At 41.5% G+C, this 24931-nt stretch overlaps 1 protein-coding gene across 3 annotated transcripts in view; it reads left to right on the forward strand.

Annotated features, from left to right (window-relative positions):
* itfg2 (integrin alpha FG-GAP repeat containing 2) overlaps window positions 1-24931 on the forward strand; it is a 166140-nt gene that overhangs the window by 23461 nt on the left and 117748 nt on the right. For all 3 annotated transcript variants that reach the window (XM_069903662.1, XM_069903663.1, XM_069903661.1), the window contains 3 exons: window positions 10568-10662; window positions 13985-14038; window positions 24720-24811. In XM_069903662.1, coding sequence (XP_069759763.1) covers window positions 10568-10662; window positions 13985-14038; window positions 24720-24811 — 241 coding nt within the window. The remainder of the gene's footprint in view (window positions 1-10567; window positions 10663-13984; window positions 14039-24719; window positions 24812-24931) is intronic.

Here is a 24931-nt window from a genome sequence, read left to right on the forward strand (position 1 = left end):
GTTATTGACCCCGCAATATCATCCTCTAGTGGCTGGCTGATACTCCTCGGTACTGTAAACTTCGTGACAATAGTCGGTATATTCTCCTGGCTGGCCTGAGCAGTGTATGGGGATTTGGGTGACTTGGCCTCCATTACCAGCCCTTCAGCATCTTCCCATACATAATCATAAATTTCCTCCCCCTGCTCTGATGGTATAGGAAACTTACTCACCATGGCCGTCACCAGTTCCTCCCATTTGTCCAGGCGACTTACAATTTCATCGCTGGTTGAGGCTCTACTCTTTTGCAGGCCTTATGCTTGGACCCCAATCGAATGGGTGCCCGTTGTGCAGACCTTTTCGGCCTTTTTCTGGTGGTTATTCTCACCCGTCTAGTGGGCAGCTTTGCTACGCGATGTGTTAGGTTTGACTCAGGTCCTACCTGCTCTTGTGCGAGATACTCCCCTTCACTGCCACTTGATATACTGAGGTTCAATCATCTCATGCAGCTCACCTCATGTAGCGGCATAACAGTATCACTGCTTGCTTTTTGAGACCCAAACCTCCACAAAGCTAGGTCAGTGCAGCCAGCCTTGGGCCCCACCTTCAACAAAGGTAGGCCACTGCCGCCTGATTCCACCCCCAATGGAGATAGTTCGGACTTGCTGCTCCTCAGCTGGGACACTGCATCACGGCAAGCCCGCTGGACTTTTGGCGCTATCGAAGCGCTGCAGGAGCTCTTTTTGGAGGCCTTCCTCCTCAGGCTCTTGCTGCCCTGCCTCTGCCCCAGCCCCTCATCGGGACCCGATAAACTTCTCACTGGTTGTCCCGGACCTTTTCTGGTAGACCTCCACCTCTGGAGGGCTACATCGGGGCCTCCCCTCATCGGAACCCAGGAACCTCCCACCGGCAGTCCGGAATTTTTACCGCTCACCTCCTTCTCCGGAGGGCTCGTTTGGGGGTTTGATTCCATTTTTGTGGATCGCTGTCCTGCGATCTCCCTCAGAGCTCTGCTCCCACAGGCCCAATATTTTTGTGCTTTTTTTGGGTCGCTCTACTATGACTCCCCAGTGCTTTTTTGCTCCCGCATCAAAAATCGCGTGTTGCTCCTCATAAGTCAACACAAGTCATGGCTGCACATGTGCGAATGGGATCTCTCACATTGGTGAACCAATGTACCATGTGAAGAATAATAGGGCCTCACTTCTTTATATTTCAATGGTTTTTGGCATGAATGTGAAATCGAGGGTGATGAGAACTGCGAGGGAAGGAAGGGTTAGATTGTAGATTAGGTTTATATGAGCCAGCACAACATTGTGGGCTGAATGACCTTTATTGTGCTGTACACGATATATGTTCAGTTATAGCTAAAGGCAGTAATTTCCTGGTGTTGAATTCATTTCCCTTGGTTCATTCTAAATTTTAAGGCTTTTTTGTTTAGTTAAGTAAGTTATCCAGGAGCTTTTAAATTTTTTTTTCAGCAACTTTTTTTTGTTCTTCTTTACGAACAAATCATTGAGAATGACCACAGTCCAAACTGATAATATGATCATTGCTTCTAGAATTTGCCTTGCCCTTAGGAAATAATTACAAAAAAATTATATCATGAAGATAGTTTATTTTATTTGAAGTTTGTGGTCTTGGAAGATAAATGAACCATGCTATATTGCAAGGACATGCATGAGATACACAATAGTTTCACTTGAAAAAGCAACTCTTTGTGAGATAATCCTGGGTCATCAGTTGAACACTGGGTAAAGTATGAAAGTCTGCAGACATAGTGATTGAAGTAAAAACTCAGCAGGTCAAACAATCTACTTTATAGAGCAAAGATAAAGATACATAATCAATGTTTTAGCCTTGATCCCTTCAACAAAGTAAAAGCAAAATGTAGAAAGGCATTTGAACATTCCTCCAGCATTTTGTTCAGGTGCCTGCCTACATTTTGATCATACCTTGATGAAGGGCTCATGCCCGAAACGTTGGTTTTGTTGGACATTGGTACTTCTATGAAGGCTTTCCATGTAAGATCCCTCAAAGCCAGCACCTGTTCTTGTGAGTTGCAAGGATTGAGAGTGTTGAAAAATGACATTGAAGGGAAACCCATCATGAATTATAAAACTGATGTGGTCAAATAAATGTGCAATTGCATGGAAGTTGTAATATTTCCCTTTTCAATGTGCTCTCCTTAAAAGGGCAATTGCATAGTGGAAATAAGTCATCACTCTGTCCGTGCATGTATATTCCCCCACTTCTTGTCTTTAAGTCAAATGAGGAATGATAGTTTATTGTCATGCACATAGTATCGAGTACAGACCCACCAACATTTATATTTGCTACAGCCAAATAGGTTCATAACGTACACCAACTACAAGGTATACATTAAATTACCACAATATGCTAAGGCAGAAAAAGAGAAAATAAATATAAAAGGCTAGATTGATCAATATTTACAGTTGAGTTAATGCAAGAAAAAGCTTGTAATTTCAATAATGTATGCAGTTCTTTTGGTGATCCTGGGGTAGTTTCTGGATAGATTTAGGGTAGTTTGGGTGATTCAAATACCTGATGGTTGTTGGAAATAACAGTTCTTGAAGAGGTTCTGGACATCAGGGTTCTGTACCTTCTGTCTGAAGATAGGAGTCAGAAGAGATTACGACGGGGTGTCATCTCACATAGATAGATGTCTTCAGTGGATGGGATGTTGGTGCTGCGCTCAAGTTTCCAAATCACAGTACCCCTGGAGTTCAGTAGAATATTTGCTAAAATGCCAAATTTCCTCAGACGTCTTCGGAATTTGAGGCATTGATGTGCATTCTTAATGATTGCCTCGATGTGCTGGTTACAGGAGAGGTCTTCCAGGAATTTGAAGGAATTAACTATCTCTACTGCCATCCTGTTAGTGAAAACTGATGCATGGTCCCTTGGCCACCCCATCCTAAAGTACAGCAGGCGGTTATAAAGGCAAATGGTATGTTGGCCTTCATATCAAGAGGGTTTGAGTATAGGAACAAGGATACCTTACTGCAGCTGTACAGGGCCTTGGTGAGACCCCACCTGGAGTATCATGTGCAGTTTTGGTCACCTTATCTAAGGAAAGATGTTCTTGCAATGGAAGGAGTGCAGAGGCGATTCACCAGGCTGATACCTGGAATGGCAGGAATGACTTATGAGGAAAGATTGCGCAAATTGGGATTGTACTCGCTGGAGTTTAGAAGATTGAGAGGGGATCTCATAGAGACGTATAAAATTCTGGCAGGACTGGACAGAATGGATGCAGATGGGATGTTTCCAATGATGGGAAAATCCAGAACCCGGGGCCATGGTTTGAGGATAATAGGCAAACCATTTAGGACCGAGATGAGGAGGAATTTCTTTACCCAGAGGGTGGTGAATCTGTGGAACCTGCCAGTAGAGGCAGGTTCATTAAATATATTTAAGAGGGATTTAGATCTATTTCTTCAGTATAAAGGTGTTAAAGGTTACGGAGAGAAGGCGGGGACGGGGTACTGAACTTTAAGATCAGCCATGATCTCGTTGAATGGTGGAGCTGGCTCGAAGGGTCGAATGACCTACTCCTGCTCCTATCTTCTATGTTTCTATGAGAGCAAAATTGTTGTTTTGGCATCACACAACCAGATTCTCAATATCCGTCTGATACTCTGACTCAAGATTTTCTGTTATTTGCCCAAAAATGGTGCCATCAGCAAATTTATAGTTTGTGTTGGATCTGAAGTTGGCTACACAGGATAGAGTAGTTTGTGATACCCAATGATTAGCTCTCCTAACTCCAAAGTTAATTTAAAAATTACAGTCTAGCTGGAAGACATAATATGACAGAGTATATAGAAATGATTTTAGGAGATAAATTGGAAAAGGTTTGTTAGAGTAGGTCACATGCAAACTCTTTAAAACAGATCTTATTTGAAATACTGGAGACATAATGGCTTTTCACACCTTTTTGCAAGAGCTTTGAAGAGTGCTCAAAAGATGTCACTAATGGATTATTGTTTATCAAAGGCAACAGATGAAAGAGCAGGCTGGAGCTGCTGTTGTCTGCAGGAGACTGTTGTAAGAGGGTCATGTGGTTTTGTAAGCAGAGAGAGTCAAACAGGCTTCCTCAGTCTCAGAGTGTGTGTGTGTGTGTGTGTGTGTGGGAGAGAGAGAGAGATCACTTGACAGTGTTTTAGTCAGCAGAAGTTGCTGGGACAAGCTGGCAAGCTTTTGGAAGACAGCCTGGTCAAAGTCCTTGTGGTTCATGCAAGAGGAAAAGACTGGCTGTCTAATATTTCACTTGGAATAAGAGAAACAGAATGGAACTCTGTGGTGTCCTGAAAGAAAGAGGTTATCAACTGGAGAATCCTGATGGGGCAAGTTTTGCCAGCAAGACACTGAGGTGACTAATGGAAGTACATCAGTTGTGGATGTCCTGGAACAACACATCTCTCTCTGAAAACCAACAAGAACCTTCCTGAGCGGTAACCATTTACCTTTCGAGCCTGATGAACTTTATACGTTAAATTCTGTGCACAGTATAAGAATTGCCTGCAACCAGTGAACTTGGAAGAATGAGAAGTGAGATTGGACTCTGAACCAAAGAATTTTTCTGAACTTACATACATTACATACACGTGCGCTTAGAATTACAAGGGGGTTAAGTTAAGTAAAGTAAGTTATAAAGTAAGTTAATAGTGATAAGTTAAAGTTTGATTCTGTTTTCATGTTTAAAGATAATTAAAAGCAACTTTTGTTTAAGGAACTATTTGTCTTGGTGAATATCTATTGCTGCTGGGTTTATGGGTCCTCTGAGCTCTAAACAATAAGGTGTAGATTTTAAGATCTTCAGTAAAAAGTGCACAGGGAGGAAAGTTTGAAATCAATGTCTAAAATTAAATTAGACATACAGCCCTGTTACAGGCCAATTCAGCCCTACGAGTCCATGCCGCCCAAATTACACCCTATTAACCTACACCCAGTATATTTTTGAAGGGAGGAAACTGGAGCCCCCAGAGAAAACCCTCGCAGATACGGTGAGAACATAACAAACTCTTCACATAAAGTGTGGGATTCGAACTCCAGTCCAGTCCTGACAGTCGGCACTGTAAAGGTTTTGCGCTAACTGCTACACCAACCACACAGAGAAGTAGATGACATTTTTCATTATTTGATCCATCAGCTCTGTCAATTCCATTTGATTGCCTACCTTCATTCTTATTGAAAATTTATATTTTTGTAGTTTATGTACCTTACTGGTACACTGCAGTAAGAAAGAATTCTGGTGCACATGTACATTGGAATTGTGTATATGTCAAATTCTCATCTCATCACTAATCTCCAAGCCTACATTTGCAATAACGTTTCCCTGCCACTATATGGCAGGGGAGCTCCATTAATATCCTATCTTTGGCAGTTCAGAATCAGCATTAAATAAGTCATGAAATTCCATGTTTTGCAGTAGCATCAAAATGCAAACATACATATTAGAACCATCGTACGACATTACTATAAAAAAAGTAAAACAACACTATTACTGCTCACGAGAAATAGATAGTGTGAGCATCTGAACTTTGGTAACACCCAATTTCAGTTCATGACAAATTTGTTCTGAAATTTGAACAGACACCTACTGTTTGTCAACCGTGAGAAAAGTTTTGATTTGAATTGTACCTTTCATGACATCATAAGTGTTTTATTTTCGGCAATTTATATTTGAATTCACTCAGCCTTGTAATTTTGTAATTGTGGAAACCAATTTACTGAGAGCTGACTCAAAAAAAACCAAAACCTTTTCACAAAAATGCTGGAGAAACTCAAAAAGTCAATGTAGCATTCTTTATGTAGCAAAGATAAAAGGATACATAACCAATGTTTTGGGCCTGAGCCCTTCATCAGTATGTTTCCGATTAAGTGAAAACCAAATCAAATGAAATTTCGAAAATCCAAAAGTTTTTTTGGTGAGAAATGATGTCACATATTGAAAAAAAATTTACATGCTCAAGTGGGGCTACGGGGTATCAGTTTTACAAAGGAGACATTTGTCCACAGGGTACACATTGAAGGAAAGCACTGATTGTTTATGTATAAATAGACATTTTTTGCCATGAGTTACTGCAACTTTGTGATAAATTGCATTGTGGAATTTTCAGTATTGTAACTGAATACTGCGTTCTCTCCCTGTTTGCCCACCCAAGCTGCACTTTCTCCCTGCTCTCTCTTTGTTCGCCTGCCCGAGCGCTGCTGCTCTCTCCCCGCTCGCCCACCCGAGCTGCACTCTCTCCTTACTTACCCACCCAAGCCACACTCTCTCTCCGCTTGCCCGAGCCCCTCCATTTGTCAAATACCCTTTTAATAGGGTCGCTGAAATTCTGCTGGAGGACAATCCCTGTGCAATCTCCTACCACTGAGCTGAGACCTCGTGCTCCTGGGCAGGATTGGCGATGGCATTGTCGGGGATCAGCGACTGCGTGGGATGGTGTTGGGGTTTGGTGACAGCAATACAAGTATTCTGATACTACTGGGTTGCTTTAGAGGAAATTCCCGAATATCTGAAAGATCCGCTTAACTGAGATAGGTCCGGTGCCAAACATTTTGGATGATCGGAAACATACTGTATGAGCAAAATGCAGGCAAGCCCTCCCCACACCATTTTATTCAAGCATTAGATAAAAAAGTCTGCAGACACTTTGTAGTTTATGCAAAAATACTGGAGAAACTCAGCAAGTCATGCAGCATTACGTAGCAAAGATATAAGGATATAACCAACGTTTCAGGACAAACCCTTAATCAAGCTATGAATAAAATTGTGGAGGGGAAGAGTACAGGCCCACAGGCCAGAGTTTATAATTGGATGAGGGCACAAGAAAAAGCTGAGAAGTGATAAGGGAAGGGAATAGCTTCATGAATAGGGAGGGAAGCAGTTGGAGAGCTGGAGGAAAGGAGAAAGAGCGATGGGGAAGAGAGGGAGACAGGTGAGTAGCCTAACAGAGACCAGAGAAGTCAATGTTAATGCCATCTGGTTAGAGAGTGCCCTGATGGAATATTAGGTGTTGTTCCTCCAATTTATGGGTGGCCTCATTTGGGTGTGCATGAGGCCATGGTCAGATGTTGGTATGAGAGTGGGGTGTGGAATTGAAATAGTTGGCCACTGGGACAGAGCGAAATGAGCTTCCAGTCTGCATCCAGTCTCTCTGATGTAGAGAAGACCACAATGGGAGCACTGGATGCAGTAGATAGATGACCCTTGCGGATTCACTTGGAAGAACTGAATGGTGGTGAGGGCACAAATGTAGCACTTTATGCTGTCACAAGGGTAGGTACCAAAGGGGCGATTAGTGGGAAGGAAGGAGTGATGGAGGGAGTGGTCTCTGGGGAAGGCAGAGAGGGGAAAATGTGTTTGGTGGTGGGTTCATGTTGTAGGTGATGGAAATTGCGGAGGATAGATAATATGTTGGATGTGGAAGCTGGTGGTGGGGAATACTATCCTTGTTGCATCTAGGGGCAGAGGGGGCCAGGGCATCTCGGATGATCTGGAATGGAAGATCACCCAAGAGGGAGATTGAAAACTTGGCTGAATGATGCACTAACAACAACCTCGCACTCAATGTCACCCAAACCAAGGAGCTGATTGTGGACTTTAGAAGGGGAAGACCAGAGGTGTATGATACAGTGATAATTGGGGAATCAGAGGTAGAGAGGGTGAGAAAATTCTTAGAGGACTTTTCCTGGACCCAACACCTGAATGGCATTGAGAAGGAAGCACATCAGCACCACTTCTTTCTCAGGAGTTTGCAGAGGTTTGGTAAATTTCTACAGATGTGTAGTGGAAAGTGTGCTGACCAGCTGCATCATGGCCTGGTATGAGTGGAAAGCCCTACAAAAGGATGTGGATACAGCCCAGCCCATCACAGGCAAAACTCTCCCACCATCAAAAAAATATATATGAAACACTATCACTGGAGATCAGCAGCAATCATCGAGGATCCACATCATTCAGAACATGCTCTGTTCTTGTTGTTGCCATCAGAAAATAGGTATAGGTGCCACAAGATTCTTACTATCAGATTCAGGAACAGTTGCTACCCTTTCGCCATCAGATCCTCAAAACATGGTCAATTAAAGACTCATTTAAGGATTCTTATTTTGCATATTATTTATTACTAAATATTTATTTTCTGTATTACACAGTCAGTTTGTTTGCACTTCTTTCTTTGTTTACATTTCTCTCTTTTGTATATGTATCTTCTTGAGGACTGCAGAAAAGTTTGAGGATAAAAGGGATTGAATTTTTAAGGGCAAGCTAGATCCTTATATTTCACAGTAACATTAAAAGGGACCAATAGGCTTATCACATCTGTGCCGTTTGTCAGAGCAATCTGATTCCCTCACTTATTGCCCTGTAACAGATTATCTCATGAGCCTATCAACTTCCCACCAATTCTCCCTCCATTCACCTATTCTATTTATGGTAGCTATTTTACCTATTGTCAACATATCTTTGTGACATGGGAGGACACTGGAGCATAAAGAGGAAACATGCAGTTGCGGGGAAAATGTGCAAGCTGCACACTGTACCAGAGTTAAGAATTTGTATGTTACAATAATATCCCTTTTCATCATTAAACTCTGAACACAGGCCGAGTTCATCCAATCCCTCCTCACACAATAGTCAAACCATCCCAGGAATTGAGATCCTTGGCAGAAACTGATCTTAAGTTGGTTCACTTAGCTCCATGTGAAGAAATGACTGGGAGCCCGACATAGGCTATGAAACCTGACCACTCCTTGAAAACATTGATGATTTTCTCTAGAACCAGCAATTAAGCTGAGCCAATTCAGTACAGGGACAGCACTACCATCTCCATGTGAACAGGGAATTGTCTGGTTACACCCAATCTCCAGAAAAACAGGACAAAGTCAGTTTATCTAATTACCATCAGCAAACTTGATGGAGGATATTGTTGACAATGTTAGTGAGCACAATTTACTCAGGAATAATCTGTTCACTCATTGATGTTCAGTTTGGGGTCAATCAGGACCCCTCTAGTTCTGTATTTGCCAGCTCTCCAGCGCAAATACAAAAACAGCGTCCTGTTTTGCAGAAACTGCCAAAATGTTTGGCCTGGAAGTCAGCCTGAAGAAAACTGAGGTCCTCCATCAGCCAGCTCCCCACCATGACTACCAGCCCCTCCACATCTCCATCGGGCACACAGAACTCAAAATGGTCAACCAGTTTAGCTACCTTGGCTGCACCATTTCATCTGATGCAAGGATCGACAACGAGATAGACAACAGACTAGCCAAGGCAAATAGCGCCTTTGGAAGACTACACAAAAGAGTCTGGAAAAACAACCACCTGAAGAAACACACAAAGATCAGCGTGTACACAGCTGTTGTCATACCCACGCTCCTGTTCAGCTCCGAATCATGGGTCCTCTACCGGCATCACCTACGGCTCCTAGAACGCTTCCATCTCCGCTCCATCCTCAACATTCATTGGAGTGACTTCATCACCAACATCGAAGTACTTGAGCTGGCAGAGTCCGCAAGCATCGAATCCATGCTGCTGAAGACCCAACTGCGCTGGGTGGGTCACGTCTCCAGAATGGAGAGCCATCGCCTTCCCAACATCGTGTTCTATGGCAAGCTCTCCACTGGCCACCGAGACAGAGGTGCACCAAAGAAGAGGTACAAGGACTGCCTAAAGAAATCTCTTGGTGCCTGCCACATTGACCACCGCCAGTGGGCTGATATCGCCTCAAACAGTGCATTTTGGCGCCTCACAGTTCAGCGGGCAGCAACCTCCTTTGAAGAAGACCGCAGAGCCCACCTCACTGACAAAAGACAAAGGAGGAAAAACCCAACCCCAACCAACCAATTTTTCCTTGCAACCGTGCCTGCCTGTCCCGCATCGGACTTGTCAGTCACCAACGAGCCTGCAGCAGACGTGGACATACCCCTCCATAAATCTTCGTCCGCCAAGCCAAAGAAAGAAAACGAAAAGTGGGATGCTTTGTCCTAGGTGATATTGAGAGATCCTGAGGCTTCATTGATCCATGCAAGTATTCCAACAATCCAAACTTATGGTTAGAAAATGGTGTAAAAACTTTAGGATGTTAGAAGGTGAATTTCTTCTTTTCCAATACCCTGTCTTTTATTTGTTTTGTATCTACTTCATTTGTGGGATTGCTTTGGTTGCATTTATGGTGAATCCCAGGACTTTGGGAGATGTTAAACCTGATGAAAATGTCATTAAATGACAAGGACGGTGGTTGAGGGACAGGAAGTGTGCCTTATCTATGTCTTAGATTTGGTACTGGTCCTCTGCTCAAGGGTTTGCACAGATCAAGTTTGAGAATGTTGTCTGTGCTGCTGTTTCTCGAAAGCTCTCAATCTTTAACTTCACTTTATAATTTGCATAAAGTAAATTAACCTGATAGGAGGCTGTTGAAGGAAAGAAAATTGAATGTTTTGTTCAGCAAATACTGCTATAATCTGTGAATGCCGGGGAGAGTGCACCTTTTGGTAGTCCTGCTATTTATAGAGAACCTCTTTCTCTCTTGTTAAATTTCTTCCCTATTTGCCCTTGCAGTGAAGGCCTTATTCGGGATGTAATTCTACACCAGACTTCAGGACGGATTCATAATAAGAATGTTTCCACTCATTTGATTGGCAGCATAAACAGAGGTAAGCCTCTGAATAATTCCACATCCTTGCCTACTATCAAATTAAATTGAAGTCACTGCTCGATATTTAGTTTTTTGTTTGTCCAGTTAACAAATATGGCGATGAACAGAGGTTTACATAGCATTTCTATGGGTTATTAAACCTTAACTAATGATGAATGGTCACTTGGCCAGGTAAATCACCATCTTGCATTGCATAAAATATGTCATTGTTTCTCAGCTTGTGGTTCATGGATTTGTTACAAGTGATCCTCGGCAGGGAAAACTATCACTAATATGTAAAACAAATATGTAGTCATGTTCACAACAGCAAAAAATGAAAATTCTTAAAAATGTGATGGTTGGTATGTTTGTTATAGGTGGTCTACAGTAAGTAAAGAAATACTATAAAATTGTGTTTGGGTGAAAAGGGTGGATAACTACTGCAAAGGTCTTGGATATGAAGTTTGACAATATTTTGGTATTAAACTTGATACTGTGGGTATTTACAGTGTAACAGCATAACAAAAGTCTCCAGCAAGGCATGCTTTTTGGAAGGGACAGTGTTCGTGCACTCCAACTGAGTATAGAAATACAGTACATTATTTTCGCTGAGCAAAACTTAAATGGACATTCAAGCAACCACTTCAGAGGATCTTTAATTCATTGGAAATGGCTATAATATAATAGAAGGTTCTCGCATCATTATTAATTATGTGAGAGGCCTCTGCATTTTCTGTTGAACCATTACTTTTGTTTCAATCTGTATGTTGCTCTCAGATGTTATTCTACATCAGTGGATCTCAAACTTTTTCTTTCCACTCACATACCACTTTAATCCCGATGCAACAGCAAATCACGTATTAATATTTAAACAACAACAAACAGCATGGGAAGGTTTTTTAAGCATTAAAATAATGTATAATTCTCTCCAAAAAATGCTGGCACTGCCGATCACCAAGACGAACTCAATGCGGCTGCCAATTACTGAAACCATCCAACCATCACTGATCACTGAGACCACCCAACTGCCGCTGCAAATCCCTGTGACGAACCCCTCGCTGCCACTTATCTCTGGGGAAGTTTCCCGAGCTGGTGAAACACTCATTGGTGAGTCAGCAGGTTCCTGATTTCCAACGGCAGAGACACAATGTTGGAGTCCCGACTCCAAATCCTCCCCTAGGCACACCGGGGAAATAGCCCAAGGGGAGGATTCGGAGTCAGCGTCTGGTGTGCTGAGGATAGGAGGGGAGGGGAGGGAACGCCACTGAGCCCAAGGTCCCACTCCTGCCTGGGAGGTTGCTCGCCTTGATGACACCAGGACAAAGGACTCTTCCGACCGCTTGCGCCTGGGAGGCAGCGGCATGCAGTTTGAGAGGGGGAGTTGGAGAAAAGTCAATAGAAGAAGATAAAGAAGTGGAAAGAAAGAGTGGGAGGGAGTTATCTGAAATGAGGGCAATCATTCTAATTTCATGTCGGGTGAATTCTTTATCAACCTGTGAGGTCTGTTCGGCTCTGAAATATTTTGGATAAATGAGGATTTCTGATGTTAAAAAAATCCAGATAAATGAGGATTTCGGGGAATCCGATTTCGGATAATCAGAGTTGTACATCGCAGGCAGTTCCTTTAAGGCTTTTGAACCTGAGGCTGTTTGAGTTTATAGCATAGAAAAGCGATGCTATCAGAATGACATTGAAAAATGACTTAAAAATTTCCACAAACCTTCATGTTATTTGTTGCACACTGTCATCATGTATTTTTTTCAACTGTATGTTAGATATCTATTTTTTTGGTATGGCAGCTATGAATTTTATATCTTTAGTGTACAGTATATGTACAACTGCCTTAATTTTGTATTTATTTCGTGTTTAGAATAGTTATTGGCATTTAAAATTCTTAGCCTGTTGGAAGAAAGATGTGTTTATATAGCATCTTCCACTATCAATGAGCTGCACAATAATTTTAAAAAATTTCTAATATAGAAAGTTATTTATATTTGGGTCTGATAAAGTAGAACCCTCTCAAACTGTGTGTTGTGATTTTCAACTTTTAACTTTCACAATAGAACCTTACTATAAGATGCCAGCCAAGTAGCAATATAGCAATTAAGTGTACTAGTCAATGTTGCACTTGGCATGTCCACTATCAGTAATGAGATGTAAGACCACTCAATCTATTTTAGTGGTATTTTAAAAATGAAAGTTGGCAGGTGCACTGGGAGAAATATCTCCTTTTAATTAATGTTTGGAGTCCTTGTGTTATGAAGCTAAACTTGAACTGTGTTTAATACCTTTTAAAAGAAAGCACTGTCAACAATTAACTGCCAAATTCTGAACAGAGGTTCTTAAAGAAGTGTACAGAGAGTATGAGAGAAGGCAAAGAGAAAAATTTAGAAAAAATGTATGAAGCTGGATAAGTATGGGGGTGAAAGATTTAACTCTGGGAAAGTGTTTGATACAAGTTTTGACTTTTTTTAAAGACAACTGAAATGTGATTAAAAAGCCAACAGTATTTTTCTTTAGTGGTTAGGTAATTTGGGCCTAATGGTGTTTACATTCCTATAACAGCTGCAAAAGGAATGAAGAACACCTCACACACTTGATCTGACTTCATATTTCAAACACTATGCTGAATTAGTAATTATTACCATGTTAATTGGGAAGATAATGGAGTGATTGATAATCCAGATAATTAGACGATGTAATTTGGTTGTAGCTGGGTTGGGAGGAGAACAGATGAGTGGGATTTGTTCACTTTTCACATATTTGCTTCCCAGTTTACATGAATTCAATGCAAAATGAACATCAATATGTTAGATTGTTTTAGAAGATTTTCCACTGCTCTGATCAAGAGCCTTTCATCGCAGGCAGTTCCTTTAAGGCCAATACATTTAAAACTTTTGGGGGCAGTTGGTACAGCTGGGGAAGATGGATAGAGGACATTTAACATACTCCTGTTATCAGTGATACCTTGGAGCTTAACATGTGAGAGCAATACACACAAATGCAAGCATCTTCATCTCAGTAATTCAGACTGATGTGATCCTTGTTGTTAGATTTGTTCACATTACAGTATTTATATTTTTGTCGGGCTCTGCTTTGTCATGGAGTTAGATGGAGTTTTTTTGCTCACCTTAGTTTTTTTTCTTTAAGAAGCCATTGTAAGTATACCAATAGATTTTCTCAGAAGGGCTGAGTGAAGATGCTCTAATATTTTAATTCAGTAACATTTCGAGAGAGACCTTGTATCTTTGAGCTTGTTTGTAGTGGAAGGGCAAAGATAGGGAGGGGAATATAACTTTGAATTGAATAAATAGGAATAATTTTCTATTTTTTTCCCGCAGGCTCTTGTGATGATGTGTCCAAGTCTGGCTTATTTGCACTGTGTACATTGGATGGTGAGAATAATATTCTTGTCCCTGTGTATAAACCCGATAAGTCATTAAGTTTTATGATATAATTGATTTTGTATCTTTGAGATATGATGTGTGAAAGTAATGTTTTTAACAATTATTTACTGTGTACTAAATTGAAACAGTTGGAGATGTTACTCTAGTCATTTACTCTGTTATAGTTGAGCAGGTCACTCACACAGTTTGTCAGTTTTAAGTACTATTAGGTCTGCTTTGTTCATGAATGAGTGAGTCAAACACCAGACTGAGTCGAAATCAAGGTTCTTTGTTCTTTATTGCCGGATTGTAACTCTTGCAACTAACAGTGTTAGTTGGAGAAGGCGCATTCTGCCGTTATCAGCAAGTGGTGTTTTTTTTATACCTCAGGATACGTACTTAGTAAATTATCATACCATGACATTGTCCAATGAATAAACCGTTGCTATCCCTCTCTGCTAGCCTCCTGCACATCAATTTGTCATCCCCACTCTTATCTTGAGAGTACAAGGTCACAACTGCATCTTGTTACGGCCCAGCACTGGGTTATTCCTTCTACATTCCCAGCTCATGATGTTTTTACCTAACAGTACATGTGCTTATTTTGTCCAAACCTGATAAGGTGTTACAATGGATAGTTATAAGAGGACTATTAAGAGAGAAAGTAGAATATGAGAGTAAACTGATCTCGAGTTTTGGGAGAAAAAAAGCCTGGATTTTGCCCAGATGAGTTGCTGTGTTTGCTAGAAATGGAGTGTTCACGAAGATGAATATTATGATTTCAGAAAACACGGGAGAATAGGTTTTCCAGAAATGGTTATGAGTTATCAGTTGTTACTGAGGGGCATGGGGAGAATCGTATGGTACTTGAGGATGTGGTCTGTTGATGGTCAAGTGTAAATAAATGGATAATTAAAAAAAAAAATCTTTCAGGATGTGAGTGTTGCTGCCAAGGCCAACAATAATTACCTGTTCTTAATAGGCCTTGGAAAAAAAATGATAATGAGCCACTTACTTGAACAGCTGTAATCCTTCTGATAAAGCTACTCTAATAATTCTGATAAGTTCTAGGATTTAGTCAGGTTATTATGGAAAAAATGGTAGTATCCTTTCAAATCAGGATACTGTGTGACTTGGAGGGAACCTGCTGTGGTAGAGGTCACTGGTTTGGATAGTGGTGTCAGTGTTGTATAAATGACAAATGCATTGCACATTGCAGCCTGTTGTTGTGGAGGGAATAAATATGGAGCAAATGTGCCATTCAGAGGGCTGTTTTAGTCTTTGATGGTGTTGAACTGCTTGAATATTGTTAGATGTGCACTCACCCAAAACAAAAAAAGTATTTCATCACACTTCTGATGTGCCTTTTGATTGTCAAAAAGTGAATCATTCCCTGCAGGATGTCTGCTCGCCTACTTGCTCTTATAATCAGTTGAATTGCAATGTCAACAGTGATCCTCAGGATGTTGATGATGAGTGCCTCAGTGGTGGTAATGCCTTTGAAAATAATGAATAGATGATAACTTCTCTCTTGTTGGCAATATCATGTCAGAAATATTACCTGTTGCTCATCAGTCCAAATTTAATGTTGTCCAGGTCTGAATGTACAGAAGAGGCATGAGTTATTTTCTGAGGAGTGGAATTGAATATTGTGGAGTTGACAGTAACTGTTCCACCTCCCGGGTTTGAGAAGGAGAGTCATTGAGGTAGTCATAGATGGTTGGACATGATCAGTGCCCTGAGCAACCACTGTATTGATGCTCTGAGCTCAGGATGATTGACTGTCAGAAACCACAACTGTCTTGCTTTGTGCAATATATGACTCCAACCAAATGGAGTGGTTTCCTATTGTGAACGTTAACAGCACACTCAGAGAAATATTAGTCGAGGACAATTATTCCAGTGTCATCTTTGGAATTCGGGTCTTTGCTTCATTTTGGAACCAAGGCATTAATGGGTTTTGGCACCAAGTAATCCCAGTGAATATTAAACTTGGCAAGTAAATGCTGTTCAGAAGCACCATCAAACCACTTTGATTGAGTGCGGACGTTTTGTGGGGTAATTATCCTGATCTGTTTTAGAGTCACAGAATTTTACAGCATAGACAAGGGCTCTTGGACCTTGTTTTTCCATGCTCATCAAGGTGTCTCCCCAGGTTTGTCTCAATGACTTGCATTCAGCCTTTATTCCTCTCAACCTTTCCTTTCAATGTGAAATGTCCTCCCTTTTGTGAAAACATGCCTGGGCAATTTTCTATATTGCCTGGTAGATTCCAGTGTTGGACCTATTGTGGAACGGTTTGGGTGGCTACTTTTTAAATTGTGGTTTACTCTGTTTTTCTCTTTGGGAAATCTGGCTGCTAGTTGCTAATGGAAATGAATATACATTTAAAAATAAGTTTTGAAATAATATTTAAATCTCCATTTTGTTTCTCATAGCTAATGATCAGCCCACCCCTTCTTGGCTTCATTAAAAATTAAAGTGAGGAGGTTTGAGGAGCAAACACATCTTGGATCCAGTTAAAATCTGAATTTATGATTTGGGCCATATTTGCAATTTGTAAACATGTCTGTAAACTATGTGAAGAGGGCACTTGGAAAATGAAATTCAAGTCCCTTCAAATGAGATTAGACTCACCTGTCTTCCTTGCTCCTTTCAAAATAATTTGCACCTCCCTCAGATGATGAGAAGAAAAGGTTTTCATTTGAATGGTTAATAGCTACTAGGACCCTGATCAGACCATTCAAATAAAAACCCAATTTACCAATCCAAGCATTTGGATATTATGGAGCCTACATCAGTGACAAAATTCACATGACCTAAACAAATTTAATAGGACAGCTGAGACATCTACTGTGGTGACCTGGAGAAACTGCTTGCTGGGACAGAAATGAACATTATAGGGCTGAGTAGGCAGCAAGTGTAGCTATTATAGATAGGTCAAACCGATCAAGCAATATCATACCCAGTGCTTTCCCCCTTATTAACCCTGTTAGTTAAACCTTCAATTTTCTAGTAGATTAAGCAAATATGGTTGTCCTTTCAAAAATAAATAGTATGTCTTAGGCGGGATATTCTGTGAATGCCGGAGAATTAGGTAATGCTGTATCTCACACTTACTGAGGGAGATGTATAGAAATAGGAAAAATAAAGAAAACAAAACTCTAAATTCAGCATTTTTATATTTCTCAATTCCCCATAATCAACTGAAGATATCCTTTCTTTTAATAAAAGTTTATATAAAATTGTACATTTTATTTTCTTTAACCATTTTAATGCAGAATCGTTCAAACTATTAATTTCAACTCAAGAAACATTAGTTAAAACATTTTTTTTATGCTTACTTTTTAAGTTTACCATATATTTTGGTGTACAAGTCGAGTCTTGAAACCATCAAAAATTTCTCAAAAAATGGGGGTCGACTTGCATGCCAGATATACTTTTGAGACCATAAATTCAACTTAAAAAAAAAAAAAAAAATGCTGGATACCTATTTGGCATACAAGTCGACCCTAGAAAACCGTCTTGGTGTATGTGGACCCTTGGGAAAAAACTAAAAAAAAACAACTACAACAAATTTTCATTGAAAATTTTATTGAAAAAAAACACATTTAGAGTCCTTTCAAAATCACTATTCATTGAGGCAAAGATCACGTCAAACACATCCATATTCTCACCGTTTAAGCAGTCATCATACAGGTCCCAGTCTGTATCTGAAGAGGTGGCTTCATCTTTGTTGTCAGTGTTCCACAATAAATCTTCTGTACCTTCAATTGCTCAAGAGATACAGCACTTTTAAAATGATTTTATTAGTCTCTACTTTCACATTATCCCATGCTTTGATGCAGCAGGCATTGCTCTACCTTTTGTAAACAATTTTTCTGCACTCATCATCCATGTATTCCATTCTTCGTGCACATGGTTTTTGAATGATATCGAGAGGTTGCAATAGAGACGTCAAACCCCCAGAATAACTGCCATGTAAGTATTATTTAGTGCTAATCTATTTTTAGGCTTCTCTGTTCAGTGGCTATGAAACATAACCCAGACGAGCAAACTTCATTCCTTGTGTAAACCGCCTGGCAACCTGTGCCACACATTATCTATCCATAGTTTTACACCATTTTCATCCATCCAGTCTTTTTCATGAAAATGTTCAAAAATATCTGCTGGGAATTTTATTTTAGGTTTTATTTTGCTTTTGAAGATTACCATGGGTCTTAATTTCATCCCGTTGGCCATGCACGATAACACCACCATAAACCTTGTCCTTTCATGCCCTGTACTCTGGTTTGCACAGTTTTCACACCTTGACATTCCACTGTTCTATTGCCTATCATGTCAAAATTCATAGGGATTTTGTCCGTTTTCAATATTTGCCAATGCAAACTGGTGTTTATGCTGGTTACATATAATAAACTGGTGAAAACGTACAAATTTATGATCAAGATCTTTTGGTAGTTTGTGTGCAATCTTTGTTTTTTTGTCATAATGGCAGATTTTTCATGTTCTTGAAACATTCACACCAGCCTTCTGTAGCTTCAAAACCTTTATTGCCTTCTGGGTCTAACTTTGCCCACTTTAGTGCAAACGCTCTTATTTTGTGTGACCATGTGGCAATCTTGCCTCTGTTCACGTACCCATGCTGCGATGTGATTTTTTCCAACTCTGCCCAATGAGTGATTCCTCTTATTGAATATTGCCTTTTTTAAAATTTTTCTTAGGAGTCTCTTTCTTTCTCCAATCTCTTACCAGCTTTTCGTATACATCAAATTTTCTTGCAGCTGTACAGTTGTTAGTTTTCTTGCCCATTTCTATTATTTTTAACTTAAAACTCGCTTCATATTTTTGTCATTTTGTTGGAGCCTCCATGATCACAACCACCCTCAGCCAATCCCCAACAGCTGAATCAACACAGTTTTTATGGGGTGACTTGTACGCCTGATGTATGATAAAACTATTAAAATGAGGCTGAAAAAGGGGGGGTCGACTTATCTGCTGGTCAACTTGTACACCGAAATATACGGAATTTTGAAAAAATTTTCTTCTTTTGCCATCCAAGATGTGTGTGGCTGTTGGTTAATTAAGTCTGTTATAGCAGCAGGGGGAAGAACAACACAGCAGGCTGTAGGCTTATTTTGACATTCTCCTCCTACTTCATTGACCTATTTTGCAGAATATTTCCTGTCTTCACAGCAATCTTCTTCACTGTGAACATTGATCTTGTGGACTGCAATTAATTGCTCAATTTAGGTGTCTCAATTAAATCAGTTGCCATTTTTTTTCTATTCAGAAGACAGTGACACAGAAATTACAGAGAGGTTGATAATATGCCTCTCTTCTAAATATAAGAGAATTTTTGTGCAAGTTATAATCATCTAGGTCATTGGGAATGCTGTAAATGCAATATAGTCCATGTTATGACCTGTAATTGCTGCTGTGAATTAGACATCATTCAAATGATTAGGATGGAAAATAAAAAGACATAGACATTCCACAGGCATCCTGACCATGATTTTCTGAGCTCAGATGACAATATCAAGTGCATGCATTCCAAGTAATTATATTTATTCCTTTTATACTTCGTGCTTAAAACCCTGTATTAAGGTCCTAATGAAAGTTTCCATTTTCTACAGTCTTAATGATACAAGGCAAATTAGTCTCAGGAATACAGATTTGTCATAAACCAGAAAATTGCGAAAACACTCAGCAGGTAGGCAACATTTGTGGAAAAAGAAGCAAAATTAAAGTTTTAGGTTGATCACCCTTCTTCAAAACAGCACATGGGACAGTCAATTATTGAGAGCCAATTGATTGATTCCAGACTAATTTAGATAATTTTTGATTGTTAAATGCAGATCTGTGGCGGTGCTCTGGGCGGCGAGTGCAACCAAAGGCGCTGGCCCCAACAAGCGAAACAGTGGGTGAACGGCAAGGGTAGCTTAAAGCCAGTGACCCCAAAATGGCACTGGCATTACTGTGCAGCCAATAGACGGGAAAGAAGGGCATTGTTATGAAGAAAAGTACCTGCACATGGGAAACTGGCTTTTGTTATGCATGTTGTGAGGTCGGTTGGGGGGGGGGGGGAGCAACGGCGAGAACAGTGCAAGAATAAAAGTCGGGCCTGAGCCCTAATAAAACTCAGAACTTAACCTGACTATACTACGTGCGCGTGGCTACAATTGGTGACCTCGACAGATTAGACAGCAAACAGGCAGCAGTCAATGCAGTTGCTCTCAAGCTGTCGACTTTTTGGTGCATAAGACTGAAGCACAGTTCCAGATCTGGCAGATCACAGTAGAATCCACCCAGTACTACCATGTTGTTGTGAGCGCCCTGGACCAGGACACAACAGGCCAGGTGGCCAACTTCATCCAGGAGCCCCCATCAGAAGGTGTGTACACTGCCTTCAAGGACTTGCTGATCATGACCTTCAGGCTCTCATGGCGTGAGAGAGAACCATGGCTGCTCAACCTGGATGGGCTAGGGGATAGGCCCCTGTCATCCCTCATGAATGAGATTTTGGCCCTCTTGGGAAAACATGAGCCCAGCATCATGCTTGAGCAGGATTTCCTGGGGCAACTGCTGACATGGATTTCAGTGATCCCCGGAAAGTTGCAGCACGAATGGATCTTCTGTGGAAACAGAAGAGAGAGTGCTTGGCGTCTATGGGTCTTGTCACTAAACCCCGCAGCCAGACCCATGCACAGCAGCCAAGAGAACAGCAGCGCCTCAGAGGAGGTGATCCAGATGACCAGTGGTGTGTCTACCCCCAGAAATGGGGCGCCAGAGCCCACCAGTGCAGGCTGCCATGCACATTTCAGGGGAACACCGGGGCCAGCCGTTGCTAATGGCCATGATGGCTGGCCAACAAGACAGCCTTCAGTATGTTTGGGACTGCCAGTCCAGACGATGCTTCCTTGTGGACACAGGAGCAGAGGCCTGCATCCTGCCATTGTGGGAACGGGACACCAGGAGCAGGCAGTCGGGCCCAACGCTGAGGGCTGCCAACAATAGCACGATTCGGACTTGCGGTACCCGCAAAGCCCTACTGCTGTTGGGAGGCAGCCTCTTCTCATGGGTGTTCACTCTGGTAGCAGTGGAACAGCCGCTCCTCAGGGCAGACTTCCTGCGTGCCCACAGCCTACTAGTGGACCTCGAGGTAAGGAGATTGGTCCATGTCTAGACTTTTCAAACCTTCCCTCTCAAAGACTACAGGCTCTCAGTGCTCCACCTGGACTCTGTACAGTGATCGGACGATGAGTACGCCAGGATCTTGGCTGAGTTCCCTGCAGCGTTCACCCTCCCATTTCACCACAGTGATGCCCCTACATGGAATATAGCATAGCATCCTGATCCAGGACCTGCTGCTCCACGCAAGGGCAAGACTCCTTCCTCCCAAGAAGCTCCAGTTGGCAAAGGAGAAATTCAGGAAGCTGGAGGAGCTCAGCATCGTATAGCGGTCAGACAGCCTATGGGCTTCTCCCTCGTACATGGTACCCAAAACAACTGCAGACTGGAGACCATGTGGCGACTACTGCCAGCTCAATGAGGATACAACGCTGGATTTGTACCCCCATGCCGCACATTCAGGATTTCGTGGCTAACCTGCATGGGGCAAGGATCTTCTCCAAGGTGGACCTCGTGAGGGGATATCATCAAATCCCAGTACATCTTGATGATATCCCCAAGACCGCCATCATCACCCCATTCAGCCTCTTCGGAATGCTGCTTGGGCTAAAGAACGCCACACAGACCTTCCAGTGGGCCGAGACCTGGATGGCACCTTCATGTACCTGGACGACATCTGGTGGTGAGCAGGAACCAACAGGAGTATATGGCGCACGTCCACAACCTCGTGTACCAGGGCCCTCCGCTCATCCTGGGTGGCACGGTTTTGGTTATTGTCCCACATCATATCCAATAGAGGGGCCCAGTTCACCTCAAGTCTGTGGTCCGACCTCTCCAGCCTGAACGCTGCCTCGCTGCATCACACAACAGCTTACCACCCACAGTCCAATGGGTTGGTGGAGCACTTCCACAGGCTCCTCCATTCATGATCAGACTCCAAGGACCCAACTGGGTAGACGGTACCCAAAGAGGACCACGACACCTCTTCGGCCGAACTAGTCCACTGGTGGTCCCGGGAGAATTCATACCATTCCCAGGTAAACAGTGCTCCTCAGCAGGCTGCAGCCTCAGCCTGGCCCTGATTCCACCTTTCAGGCATGGACACGCAAGGACCAACATACCCAAAGACCTGCAGGACTGTGAGTAGGTATTCATTTGCAGGGGTCCACATTGTCCACTGCTTCAGAGGCCATATGATGATCCATTCTGGGTCATCTTCAACAATGGGGCTGTTCGAGCTGGAGGTCAGAGGCAAGACAGAGGTCTTCAGCACAGACCAGCTGAAGTTGGCACTCCTAGACCTGGCATGCCTGGTTGAGACACCAGCACTATGCCAAAGAGGCTGACCACTGAAGGCTGCAGAGACTTTAGTCACCTCAGGGTCTCGCTGATGAAACTTGCCCCATCAGTGTTTTCCAGATGGTAACCTCTTTCTTCAGGCTGCCGCCACAGAGTTCCTTTCTGTTCCTTTTATTCCAAGAGAAACATCCGACAGATAGCACTTCCAGCCATCCACTGCTCTGGAACTTTGTTTCCAACCAGCTCTTCCTGGCTTGCACTGTTCAGTCTCTTTTCAGTGTCGCCCACACTAGCTGAGAGAGCTTGTTAACTTCTCTCTCTTCCCCCCCCTCCCCCAAATGAGACTCCCAGAAAACCCATGTGACTCTCTCACTTGCAAAAAGATCCCACCTTCTTCAGCAAACAACAGGAGTTCTCCTTGGTCAAGATGTTGTCTTAGATGAACAAAACCTAGGAGTGATCTTTCTGTGAGCACACTGAAAGTACTTTTTAACAGCCAATTTGTCACCTGCACACAATGGTCTTTTATTTCATGGTCATTTCAATTAGCACCTACTTGTGAAATGTGCCTCGCATTCTCCAGAGATCGTGCAATGTTAATGAATATGAATTCTTCAGTCTTTCAAATAAGATTGTTTTAAAATGTGTGTATGTATGTAACCCACTAATCTTACCAATTCCTCCTAATATTTATATTATTACAGTATTATCCATTACAGTATTTTTTAACCTATTTATTTTCTGCTATTTTTTTCCGGTTCCTTGAATTCCAGATAATGGGGATTTTAATGTATTTGTGATGCAAGTTTGATGCCTCTCGTTACGTTAGTAGTCTAGTACTTATCCACAATATAAAGTAGAAAGCCATCTCAAAATAAGCATTTCAAAGTAAATTGTGAAATCAATTGTAAAAAGCTATTTTGCATTTAAAAAGCCAAAATCTTATCTTTTCAAATTCCCTTTCTTTATGACCCTGGACAAGCAGTGCTCTCTGTAAGGAGCCTGGTGTTCCAAGGCAGGTCCAAGTTCCAATACAGTAAAAACTGGACCATGTCTACCTAACCTGAGCCAAACTGGACCTGATTATTTACATTTGGATCAGGCATAGTGCTTCGTTATTTTTTTCAGGACAGAATGATTTCCTTGGTATTTCTTCATCTCTTCTGGATAATTAACCTACCAACTTACACTTGGTGATGTAAGAAACTATCTCTCAAACGCAAGCAGTGGTGGAGAATATGCAAATTCAACAGACGCTGCCACAGACTGAGATTGAACCCAGGTTGCTGGAGGTCTAAGGCAGTGGCTCTGCGAGCTGCAACACTGTGCCACCTAGCTGCAATGCTGTACCCTGGGATATTTCACAGCATTTATAAGAAGAATAATTGTATGCATATCTATTGTCAGGGAAAAGAAGGAACTTTTAAAAATCTGAGACAAGATGTGCCTCAGCAACAATCCCTTCTCTGATGAGAAACATTTTATTTCTTCTGCAAGGAATAATTTTCATTCTAACAGTAAAAGAGGTGTTAACTGCTTTGAAGTTGTACTGGAGGGGCCTAATTTCTGGTGACCTGTATATTCAGTGTTCTAAGAATTCTTTTAGGTGGTTTTCAGTTTTTACACCATTATTTTTAAGCATATTCTGACATTGGCCAGAAATTTTACTCTGAAAAATTTTGAATCTCCATATTAATACAAGAGAGCATATAAAGGACAGAAAGAGAAACCATATTCATTTTAATGAGCTCGCAGACAATATTATTGATGGCAATATTAATGATGCATAGTGGTGGATGCCATAAGTCATTTGAAATTTCAGTTAGACGTGCAGCACAGTAACAGGTCCTTCTGGCCCACAAGCCCATGTCATCTAAATACACCAATTGACCTACAACCCCCCCAATGCTTTAAGGGATGGGAAGAAACCAGAGCACCTGGGGAAAACCCATGCGGACATGGCGAACATACAAATTTCATACAGATAGCACTGGGTATGAACCCAGGTTGCTTGTGTTATAATAGAGTTGCACTAACGACTATGTTAACTGTTACTTTTGGTTACTTGACCAAAAGATATTGAAAGATTGAAATAAAAAAAATTGATCTGACACAAAATAGTTTTAAGATTGAGAATATTTCCTTTTGTTTTCCTGAGTAGTTTACTAATGTTATTACGTCCTTAAAATTTAATGCAATGTCACTCTTGAGTTCTGCTAACTAATAAATAAAGTATGTTTTTTATTAATTTTTTGAACAGGAACCCTGAAACTGATGGATGGGTCAGATAAACTCTTATGGTCTGTTCAAGTAGATCATCAGCTCTTTGCATTGGAAAAGTTGGATGTAACTGTAAGTGTTATGTGGTTTACTGAATCGTCTCCATAATGCAACTTGCAAACTTCTTTAAAAATCATCCAACTATAGTATAACTCCAATTATCCAAAATTGTCGGGACCAGGCCTCTGTCAG

This window comes from Narcine bancroftii, chromosome 11 (genome assembly GCF_036971445.1).
Source record: "Narcine bancroftii isolate sNarBan1 chromosome 11, sNarBan1.hap1, whole genome shotgun sequence".
Taxonomy (NCBI): domain Eukaryota; kingdom Metazoa; phylum Chordata; class Chondrichthyes; order Torpediniformes; family Narcinidae; genus Narcine; species Narcine bancroftii.